General features: G+C 41.6%; 1 protein-coding gene across 1 annotated transcript in view; it reads right to left on the reverse strand.

Moving 5' to 3' along the window:
* LOC128457847 (A disintegrin and metalloproteinase with thrombospondin motifs 9) overlaps positions 1-8,554 on the reverse strand; it is a 46,846-nt gene extending 38,292 nt beyond the window's left edge. The window contains exons 1-9 of the mRNA XM_053442483.1: positions 8,229-8,554; positions 7,531-7,928; positions 5,706-5,868; positions 3,695-4,035; positions 2,918-3,001; positions 2,703-2,827; positions 2,375-2,415; positions 2,143-2,248; positions 499-645 (exon numbers count right to left, since the gene is read on the reverse strand). Of these exons, the coding sequence (XP_053298458.1) occupies positions 499-645; positions 2,143-2,248; positions 2,375-2,415; positions 2,703-2,827; positions 2,918-3,001; positions 3,695-4,035; positions 5,706-5,868; positions 7,531-7,928; positions 8,229-8,325 (1,502 nt within the window). The 5' untranslated portion in view covers positions 8,326-8,554. The remainder of the gene's footprint in view (positions 1-498; positions 646-2,142; positions 2,249-2,374; positions 2,416-2,702; positions 2,828-2,917; positions 3,002-3,694; positions 4,036-5,705; positions 5,869-7,530; positions 7,929-8,228) is intronic.
* Between the last annotated feature and the right edge of the window lie 3,648 nt (positions 8,555-12,202).

Below are 12,202 nucleotides of genomic sequence, written 5' to 3' on the forward strand. Positions count from 1 at the left end.
TCAAGCACATCAATAAAACTGGTGACTGGTTTTACTGCTGGGGCTGATCGGTGCACATTTCAGGAGTAGTAGGTAAAAAACAAAGTGATGTTGAATCGTTGCCAGATAGTTTTTCCTTCAGAAGCTGTTCTTTGGTTTTCTCAATGGATTGAGGAGTCTTTAGAAGAAAGGAGACAAGAGGCTGCGACAGCCCAGAGAAATTGTTACTGAGTTTATTTGTGTTTCTGACAATTGCTCCTAAAAAGGGGACATTCTGCATACAGTACACACTCTGTGAGAATGGCTGTGTGTTTCTGCAAATACATTTGTGATATTTCTACAATAGTTTCTAGATACAGCATCTTTAAGAGGATATTTGGCCGGAGCGTATAAGGTCATGTTCACCTGATCCAGAATAAGTTATTAATTGATTTCTCCATTACAGCAGAAAAGCTTTATCTACATGATCTACTGCCCATGCAAGTTTGGAACAATACTGAGGAAAAGAGTGTGACATACTCGAGGAACTCTGTGATGTACTTCCTGCTACACTTGGACCACATCCAAGGGTTTGTGTTGTAGTTCAGCGTGGGAGCCATCACGTGTTGTTGAATCTTAACTCCGTCCTCCTTGCACTTGTTACTGTCGTCATGAGGCATGTTGAACCTGGAGGGGGAAACAGAAAAAAAAGGCTCAGATATTTATACAAAATATTACATTAAAGGTTCAGTGTGTGAGATTAAGGTGAAAGGGATCTATTGGCAGAAATAAATATAAAATAATCCTAGTGATGTTTTTGTATGTCTGCTTCATCTAAATTGTCCGAATTTTCTTTACCCTAGAATTAGGACTTTACCTTTAAATACATTTATATTTACAGCGGGAGCAGGTCCTATCTAGGGAGGCGGCCATATTTTTTACAGTAGTACACACTGGACAAACTAAACACCATTGGAGATTTGATGACAACTGAAGCTACCACATGTTCTCTTTCATGTTTGGAAGTGGAGGGTGAGATAAGGGGCATTCAGCTGCAACATGCAACTTCACCACTAGATGTCACTAAATTTGAGACACTGAACCTTTAACAGAGAAGCTGGGAGGGTTGAAAATATGTATTTCTTTACTTTTCTTCATAGTAGTTCTGCTGGTTGTGGCTTACACAGTACAAATGCACAAGTCAGTAAAACCACACTTTTGCTGAGAGAAGTTTAACAGTGTTATTTCAGTGATAAATATTTGCCTATTAAAGACGTACCAGCCTTTCTGTTTGCCGGTACACACCGATATGAAAACTTTTATTTTACTGAATAAACAATCTAGAAAGTACATTTGTGTTTTCTTAATTCAAGTATTTATGTTTTTGTTTTTATTTAATTAAAGTATAAATTGTAAGATATCAAGACTGGATTTTGCCCCCGAAAATTCATATTTATATAAATTATAAAAACACTGCACATTAGATAAAGCAGAGAAAAATACTTAAAAATCCAAACACAGTGGGAATAAGGGGAGCGTTCAGCCTCTGCAGGGTGAACAAATATGATCCCGGCTGGTGGTGCACAGGTACAGCACCACACTGCCCACAGCGCTCCCTTTGACCGCTCAGCTCCCCACCTGACAGGTACCACATAACACTGGGCTCTGGGAATAAGTAGTCGCCAAGCATTATGTCATAACTTGATGTGGATAAACATGGATTTCAAGAGGCCTACTTTTTAGTGGTTAAAAACAGCATTTGTTAGACATGATGAGGACCGTTAAAGCCAGTAACAGTCGCCACTATCGCTGAGGCTAAACCCCTCAGCTCTGGTTGGACTCACGGCTTTGTATAATGCAGTTTATTCTGAAGGTCAGTGGCCAGCAATCACAGGTTTTACTTATGTTCTGTATTATACACTCTTTTGTCTTTCCCTCTCAAAATGAAAGGCAGGCTAGACATCGTAGTGAGAGATGTGATCAAATACAAACAAAAGTATCAGAAATGATTGCGAAAAGAGGCAGGAATGTACGTAAGTTGTGTGTCCAAGCTTCTCTGATCTCCATCTGCTGGTGAGGCATTTGTGGATTCCTAGAAAGCTCTACGCATACCCAAAACTTTCACTTGGGAGATGTGATGACAGTACTTGAGGTAAATAGTGAGTGGAGACATGCTGTACTTACACATGGCCAAGTTCATGGGCGATGGTGAACGCTGTGCTCAGTCCGTTGTCCTCGCTGATGCTGCAGCTCCTGTATGGATCACACACTGTGCCCAACTCGGCAAGTCCTAAGAAAACCCAGGATCAGTATGAGTTTTACTAATTCACACCAGCATAATTTTTCATCAGGATCATATATTGTCATCAATACATAGATCAGGCTTTGGTTATTTCTTAAAGAGAAATCCACTTACCTAAGGTGTCACACTTATCCCTTGCTCTGCAGATGTCCTGCCTGAGGTGAACACATGGATAATGATGTGATGGTCATGTTCAATGGCACTTTACAAAATAACACATCACCAACGTTCAGGGTATTCTCCCCATTTAGGTACATTTTTAAACGGTAGTTTCAATCATCAGGCATCTGATGACCTGAGCCCTTGATACAACTATCAGAATTTATATGTCAAAGTGTTAATTGGTGCACCGGATAGATTAAATAAGACCTTAAAACCTGTTTCAAACATATGCTATGATAACACCTTTCAGGAAAAAAACATCTTGATATTGTTCCTGCACCTGGTGATGAGGATGGCGGTGTCGTGATGGGAATGGTGGTTGTCGTCCACACTGTTCTGAATCTGCTGCCAAATGCAGAAGTTCTTTAAAGTGGTCTGTGCATTAAATGAAATGACTGGACCCTCCTGAGAAACACACAAACAAAAGTATTAACAGTTGCCATTCAACTGATAAGTATGTAAGTATGGATATTAAAGCAAAGGTTGTATTCTTACCGGCTCATTGTTTATTATGACTAATTTTACAATCACAATGTTAATCAGGTTGCCAATGCTGGGGTCCTTGTAGATGGAAGACACCTGAAAGTAGGAAAACCACACAACCTCAAACCTCTTAATGAAATCACTTTAAAAAAAGGATATAATTCATATTATTTAATATTATTGTAATGATGTTAACTTAGCTGAAATGGGAGAATGTATGTTTTGTCTGACTCTTTCATGGACATCTTTGCCTCAGTATAAAAGCAAAAGCCAGGGAATTTGGTTGATTGGAGGATCAAGTTGATAATGGCCTAAGCCCCTGTGGAGAGGCCAGCCTTTGCCAAGAAGAGAATATAGGTCATCTCAGCCAGCCCCAGTCGCCTGCAGAAGCTGGTATTTGAAGTGGCCGCGAGTATGCTGTCTATGTGACATACCTGAGCTTATTTTTTAACATTCATCAAGCTGTCAGACAGACTCTCCCTGGAGCTGCCCTCTCTTCCCCCTGGCCGTTTGAACGTGGTGTTTACCCCTGCCCTAGGCTGCCCTAGGCTGCCCTTTCCCTCCATTGGCCCTCCTCCACAGGCCGCTGAACTAACTCCCAACACATACAGCAAAGCAGGACAGGTACGTACAGTTAGTGTACCAATGTGTCATATAGACAGGTACTCTCTGTTCATGTGCAGGAACACAAACACTTGGAAGCACAATTTAATCTCCCAGCCAACCACCTCCACCAGCCAAACAGTCTCTGTTAGCAGCAATTAAACCATCCAAGAGAGCAGGACTTACTATGGACATTAATGTGAGTATGTAGTGCTGCAGGTTGCTGCCATGATGCTCCACCATTTTGTTGTCAGCCACCAGCATGACTTCAACAAAGCGCGGGTAGGAGAGGAAGCGTTTTGATCTTCTGTGAGGTCCTGAGTCACCACTGCTATCATTTGATGGTCTAGCGCTGGCACTGCCGCTGCTCTCTGATCTGAGTAAAGCATCGGCGACCACGCTGGAACTCAACGACTCCACGTCGCCGAATATACCGGCGCTGACCACTGGGGTTGCTTCAGACACGGTGTTCACCTCCGCCGCTGGCCTTCGCTTCGTCTTGTGCCTCTTTTGTCTGTGTTTGTGTCCTGGAGAGAGGAGCCAGAGGGAGTGAGTGCATGTGTAAATATACAAAGATGCAGGGCTGAGGGGGAAATACATTCACTCAGAAAAATAGACATGATATAAATCAATGTGTGTCAGGAGGGTGTGTTTACAATAAAGTTGTGGCTTATGCCTTCAAATCTGGAGATGCATGAGGTGAGTTGACTTTCTGGAAGTGGGTATTGTAATATATGTTTTTGCTTATCTCTCTTTGTTTATTGTTGCTGAAAGAGTGGGTTGACAAATGAACAAGGCTTGGAGTCCCTTTTTTTTCTCTCTCCCCTCTTACAGAAGAGGGAAGAGAGAAGGGGGCAAAGAGTTCAGGCTAGGTAAACCTGGCACCCAGCCATAAAAAAATGGAGCACACATACCAAAAGAAGGCAGTGCAACAACCGGGCAGTAGAACTTCTCAAAACTGAAGGGAATTAAGTCAGATTCTAATCAAAACATGGCATTAGAACTTCTGAATGCCAGTCTTATTTTTTTTCCTTTTTCTTGATTTCGAAGCACATGCAGAACCCCCTCTCTGGACCACCAGCAATGCGTCCGTGTTTTCTTAGTTTTGATTATTTAACAGTTTCATGCTGGCATCACTTTGCTATTGTACACTTTACACTGCACGTTTATGGAAGTGGGTCTACCCGACTTTCTTATCACAGAGGAAGTACGAGAGTCAACAGGAAGTTCAGCCAGTAAACTGAGATGGGATGATACAAGGGTGAACTTCCAAATCATCTTTCCTGTGTGAGAGTTGGAAAGCTTCCTCACTGCCGAGCGGCAGTTGTAGGAGCTGGCCGGTGCAGGCTACCATACGATACTTGAGCCAAGATGGTTTCACACCAATCTCTAACTGTTTGTCATTCAAACACTTTTCCTCATGAGGAAAATGTCCAAATTACATAAGGCAATTTTATTACCATATAATAGTGGATAAAAGTTGCATGGTGCATTATGGTATTTAAATCCACTACAATTATCCCTGAGAAGATTTATTATCTGTTACTAATCTTATGTTACAATCAATATTCCAGGTCTGCACAGAGCTTTTCTTCTTTTTATTCGTTGTCTTGTCCACACACGGAGAGGTTTGGCTTGATTGGTCCAGATAGGCTACTAACTGATTCTACATTGCCCCGGTACAATTACTTTAATAGCTCAATAAGCTCAGCTACTATTACATAATGTGTTTCTGTTGAAACGGATAGTGAATATTTCGGGGTGATGCAACGATTACGCCTGCTTACGTCTGTGGGAACTAATTGAAGGGTCGCCGAACACATGCACATATAGACAAACAAAGAAACAATTCTCCACTCAGGATCCACGTGTAGCCCATGAAAACACTGAGTCCCTTACACATAAAAATGATGCAATGACGTATACACACTGTCTTGCACATATTGCCCCCTGCAAGGTCTATTTGAGAAGCAGCATTGTGCTGGTTAGGTTGAAAGACGGTTGACTGGAGCAGAAATGTATGTCAGCTTATTGGGTGAGGTGTGATTTTAACACTTTCTGCACATCAAGTACTCGTGCGTGTTTTTGTTTGCAAGCTAATAAAGTAGAAACTTTAGAGTGAGTTTGTGTGGTGATTTGTATTGACACTCTCTGTGTCAATTGCATGCATGTGTACCCATCATGTAGCACGTCGTACCTGAAATGTCACAAGCTGAGTTCTCCCCAGATGTCTTTTTTTTGGGTGCACTCTTCTTGTAAACAATATGAGGTTTTGTGTGTTCCTCTTCATAGTGTTCTCCTTGATAGCTGTGTAGGGGCTCCACAAAATACTCCCCTTCTGGAGACCTGAAAGTGCCAAGCTGGATAGCAGGAAGAAAAAAACGCACTGCACTTAGTATTCATCCATCCGTCTATTTTCTTTAAATGCTTATTCTTTTGTAGGACTCAACATAAGCAAACATAGAGAGAACTTGCAAAGCCTATACAGACAGGTCCAGGGGGAATATACAGCTCAAATATCTTTTAGAAAAATCAGTGAGCCGCCACGCCACACCAACAAGCGTGTATTTTTTACTTTAAAATATTTACAGCAAGCAAACAGTGGAATGTGGCTCATTTACAACTCCTTAGAGAAAAGAAAAGAGAAATGCTTGGACCTGAGGGCTTTTGTGAAAAGGTGAAATAGGTTAATTTGCATGCATGTAAGAATGGTCCCAAATCAGGAGGAAAAGGATAATAGTGAGAACTGTGATGCTTATCATGTAAAACAATGAGAAAGCATGTTCTTGGCAAGCTGAAAGTCTTACATGTGTTCTACATGGCCTGTTTAGTGTGAATGGCTGATTTGGAGGTCTATGATGTTCTAGATAAGGTTAATGCCAAGCCAAGCACATGTGGCTTGTTTCTCATCAGCTGTGGAGAATCGTTATGGCAGCTCTGGGGGGGCTGATACAAGTTTGGCACAATTATCTCTCCCACAAGTCATATTTACAATCCTTGATACTACAGCATGACTGGTCTTATCATCTGAGAAATATCATGTTTGGCTACATGCACAAAGACTTGCAGCATCAGGGTGGTCTGTTATTCAGCATGGGGGCACAAGAGGAAGCTGCCTGCTAACATCCACTTCAGCAGGACTCAAGACCAGCACGCTGAATTTACTGGGGAGCAAAGGAAACCTTCCCTGCAACAAGAAAGTGAATGTTACATTGTCTAAGGTTGTACAGAAATACAATGTAACGGATGCCAGCAGCCTTACTGCCTGTTTGATGAAAATGTGCCTGTAAAAGTCACCTCAGCTCCCCTGCAGCAAGGGCTTCAAAGCATTTTAATCAGATTTTACATTAGGTTAGACATTGACCCTTTTTCTCGTAACCGTCACTTGAGAGTGGTTTGCATCAGAGTGCAAACTCAGAGTACACTTCTCTGCTCCAAAACTGAAGCTTCTTCACCCCAGGGAGGAGAGGGAGCCAACTAGTGATGACGTCAGTGCCACCCCTGCTTGCGCTGTGCTCACTACGTAAAGACGTAACTGACTGTGAGAGAGAGGCATGGGAGCAAGATGTAGACAGCTCATTAAACTTTACTGTAGGCAATGGATATGGGATCCTCGCAAATATGCACAGCTATTACGAGAGTTGTACTCTTTTGTAAGCTCTGGATCATAACACAAATTTAAGTTATTAATGTCTGGTATTTTTCTTCTTTATTTTAAAATATACTTGCCTTAATTATGTCTAAACTATGAATATATCCTGTTAATCATATGACAGATGCAAATCTGTAGATAAGCCTGTTTAATGGTGAAGTAATGTGTGTGGGTTTTGCACGATCAGTCAAAAAAACAGGTGTTGCACAAGTTTGTGAAAGTTGAAGTAGAAAACAAGCCAATGGAGAGGCAGCTTTTCAAGCCTTGTTTGAGCAGCAATGGCCTCCTAACAACCCACGGTGGAAAAGTAAAACACCCGCTCGTAAAGTCATCACATGCACGGCTGCTCTAACCGTGCGTAAAAACTCACCAGTCCGGAGCACAAGCTGATGACCGCGGCGTGCTCTGCTTGTGCATTGACATGTCCTTTATAGAAGCAGTGCCTTAACTCCGTGTCCTCCTCCTCCTCCACCTCCGCATCTGTTGCTAAATCCGTTACGTTGTCCCCTCGGGGTACTCCAAGTATTGTCACAGTGTAGAAAGGTGCAATAAATCCCGAGTCCAGCGTGAGGTTGAGGTGATAGCTCTGTCCGAAAGCAGATATCCTGTAGTGGATATTTGGCGAGGCCCAGTGATCCGTGCTGTTGCCGGTGGTCTCGTCCAGACTTCGCCTTTTCCTCTTGAAGTGCACACTGGTCGGAAACTTGTCACCGGCTTCATTCACTCGCATCGGTGTTACAATCTCATAGGAGCCCACCTCCTCTTTTACTGTGGAATAAACACAGAATAATGGTGTTAATCATGCAGGGAAGTAGCATTCAAAGAGCATTAGTTCAGATGTGTTGGTCAAAACATTAGGATTTAGTCATCTTTGTATTTTCCTCTATAAAGCAGTGTTCACGGCGTTGCAAGGAAATGATAGTCAGTGCAACTTTAGGTATCTAGAAAGCTGCGAGTCATGTGCTTGGCTGAGTTCAAAACTCATTCATTCTGCGTCTGTTCGAAAATGAACTTCGTGAGGAGGGAGGGGGTGGGGGGTGCGGAGGCTGTCAGAGCGACATACTTTACCTGTACTTGAATTCAAAAGTAATCTCCCGGTAGATGCGACTACATTAAAAAAATCAGGGAACAGTAGGAACCCCCAGCCCCAGAAGAGCACATGCATGATTGTCCACGTTCAGAGAGGAGTGCGGCAGCCTGCAGTCCTGTAGTAATACTGTCTTCCTCAGGTCACTCCGGGCTTTCCGCCTCCGGTCCGCCTGCCTCATCCAACGCTATTATCCCCGACTCTTGAGTAGATGGTCCCTGGGCGGTGGTGAAGTGCACTGCTGGGACGTGAGCGCTCCACGGAGTCCCTGCATGCTGCTGCTCAAACAGTCAACTGGGATAGAGCTCCGCCGTGCACCAGCTCTCTCCACAACTAGGGGCGGGATCACCCAGGCAAGGTACACTGGTGCTACAGTGAGGCCACTCCCGTTATATACTGTAGTGACACGGGTGGTCGCTCACTTATGTCCACAGTGGATGAGGTGATATGATATGTGACGGACTTCACCTCACTCTGTGCCTCCAAATGACAGTGTTCCAGAGAACCGACTTAATGAGGTGCAAACATACATTGAACATTCTTGCCTAGACTTTCCACAGCCTGAGGTTCAGCTTTAGAGGGGAGGGCACCTCAGTGCGACCATGACAGTGAGGTGGGGCCCATATAGGAAATCCCTGCCCTGGGGCCACATGCAAGATAATCTGGGCAAGGCTGTGTACTTAGAAGTTCACGGGATCACAGGGTGACAAAATGCAAACTGGCATGCAGCACAGCCGTATACAGTAGTGATCTGAGGTCTTAAGTAGGTGCTGTAAAATGTATTGTGTGGGGGATCATGGTAATGGTTTTATGAGCTATAGTCTCCTCAGCAGGACAATGCTACAGGCTGTATGGAACCCTTTGTAGGTGCCTCAGTTATGTGGAGGATCAAAGAGAGGGCTGTCCAGTCTGCCTCGTGCTCCATACATGCGAACCCTCCAAACGCACACACACACACACACACACAGACAATACAAATCATTCTCTGTTAACTTTTTGATATATATTCCAAATAGGCACATCCAGTAAAATTATAAATCTTCTGATATTAGCTCACCACACCGCATACGAAACAAACAGGGATAAGTGCAACACAAGCACCTGCCAACTTAGAGCTGTTTTATTTTTATAGTCTCTCCACTAACTGACAAGTTCATTTATCAATAAAAACTGTCCCGCTAAGTAGAAGTAGTTCTGTAACAAATTAATTAATAAATATAAATATGAGATCCTTCCCACCGATCCTTCAAACCCGGGTAACAAACTCTTCGAGGTGCTTTCCTCGGGCAGGAGGCTGCGGTCCATCAAGACCAAATCCTTCCTTCCACAAGGCCAGCTTCTTCCCGGCTGCAGTTGGCCATATCAACAAGGCCCGGGAGCCCCACCTGACTTGGACTCTTATCCCGCCCCCACGCCCCAAGTCTGTGTAACATTAACACACATAACAGTACATTGCACATTGCATATTGCACATCCACATTTCGCTCCTGTTTTGCATTTTGCATTTTACTTTTTATTTACGTTTTTATATTTTGTATATATTTTTGTTTTGTTTTATATATAGTTATTATTATTTTTATTTTTATTTTTTCTTATGTGAAGTACTTGTGTTTTTATGTTTTTTGTTCATTGTATGCACCCATATACCAAAGAAAATTCCAGGTAGGTGTAAACCTACTTGGCAATAAATACTTTCTGATTCTGATCTTGTGTTACGTGATAAATAATATAACTATTGTATTAACACTTCAGCATCGATTTTGATATGACTCGATACTGCAATAACACTGCAAATTTGCCTAAAATAGGACTCTCAAAGGATTTTCTTTTCTTATTAGCTTAAAAAATATATATTATCAAAATCCTCCGTAGCAGTGGTTCTCAAATACAGGTCAATGACACACTGTCAGGAGGTCTGTGAAACTTTCTGGATTCATCCTTAAAATGATCATATCTGTGTTTTCTGTGTTGACATGGTCAAAATATTTTCACATAACTAAGAAGAAGTGTAAAAAAATAGGTAAATATCCCAATTTGTCTGTCTGTCACTTCCTCTCAGTATTTAAACTCAACACAAAGATTGGTATCTGACCATCAGTATTTTTATTTTTTGGGACTAGCCATCTTCTAACATGATATTTCATACTTCTTGTCCACTTAATAGAAGTCTCCACTTCTGTTGGAGCATTAAACACATAATGCATATCCATATCCACCATGGCAGAACAAACATCAAAAACATCAAACTCATGTGGGTTAAATTTAGTTAACTGGATCATTTTGAACACGCTTACTAACAAAGTAGACAGACAACAGAGAAAAGAAGGGGATTTAGCTCAGCAACGCATTTGTCAAATAATTTATAGTTAGCTTAGCTCTGCTAAATAAACATCGTGTGTACTTTAAACACATGTCAATGTGTGTCCCTGTTACTCATTTGTTACAGGAATAAGAAAATACTGACTCACCAGAGAGTAAATCGTTTTCCAAGATATTTATAGGAAAAAGAAAAAAAATGATGTTAAGCAGGTGTAAAGTTAAAACCCACATGATTTACTCTGAAAGTGAGGAGTTGAGGTTTTCATGATGGTGTAAACACAACTATTGTTAAATCAAAGATGGCGGCAGATAGTTTTTTCCTCACTTACTGACTTAAGTGCTCCCTTAGCAGTATTGCGCCCAGTGCTGCCACTAGTGGCTGGAAGCTATACTGCAACACATGACAATACATACAAATACATACAATATACAGCAACTAACCACACCAGTTATGGCTGGTAGCAAAGTTTTAACCTAATATAAAAGCATGGGACACACATTGACAGAGCATAATTATTACATAAACAGTGAAATGGTCCTAAATTCACTTACAGCATATTATAATACATATTCAAACATGGGCTCTTACTCATTGATTAAGATTAAGAGATTAAGATGCATTTATTAGCCCCAAACATATGCACAGACATGCACAGGCACACTCATGCATGTAGGGAAATTTAACCTCTGCTTTTGACCCATCTGGTGCAGGACACACAGAGCAGTGAGCGACCATGTACGGCGCCCGGGGAGCAGATGTTGGGGGAGTAAGGTGCCTTGCTCAGGGGCACTAGACAGGGTAGGGAGAATCCTCTTGGATTTTTGGACAGATCGATCCAGGTTAGTCTTTTTGTTGTTTCTCCGTGGAGTCAAACCAGAGACCTTTTCTGCCCATAGTCCAAGTTTCTGCCACTAGTCCACCGCCTCTCCATATATATATATACTATGTCTCTTACTAACAAAGTAATAGTGGCATTATCAATATAGTTTTATATATATATATATATATTATTATTGCAGGCCTCCACCCCTATTATGAATATCAAATAATAATACTATCATTTTCAATCCATAAAATTGACCTGTGCTTGAAAGTTTAAACTTTTGACAAAGCTTTTTAACATTCTAGCACACATTGAATATTTAAGACTCTCTCTGAGTTTGACTGTTTCGTCTTAACAGTCCTGTACTTCTGTTCTTTGAAACACCAGTAAACAAAGTCTTGAATATACAATCTGCTCAAGCAAAACTGAGGACAGTGGTGAATTGATAATTAACTTTTCATTGATATTGTACTATACCTGGATCAATCCGATTGTGCAAGGCAGCAGGTAGCTAAGAGGTTGACCTGTTCTCAAACTCAAAGTGTGAGAAATGATGAAAACATGGCAGCAGTCTTGTTGTAAATAATAGTCTTAGCCAAAGCTATAAGCTATAACCAAAATTTTGTTCCATAATAAATGATATATGTTTATGTATACATATTTATTGTTAAACAAATGAAGGGTTGCTATAAGGATGTTTTCTAAGACAATTAAGAAAACCAATTGTCTTAACATGTGTGTCAGTGATCCCTGAAGGAACTACAGGAATTAAAGGACATTTTTGCAGCAAATATAACAGAGCAAAAACAGCC

The sequence above is a fragment of the Pleuronectes platessa genome, chromosome 2 (assembly GCF_947347685.1).
Source record: "Pleuronectes platessa chromosome 2, fPlePla1.1, whole genome shotgun sequence".
In the NCBI taxonomy this organism is placed as follows: Eukaryota; Metazoa; Chordata; class Actinopteri; order Pleuronectiformes; family Pleuronectidae; genus Pleuronectes; species Pleuronectes platessa.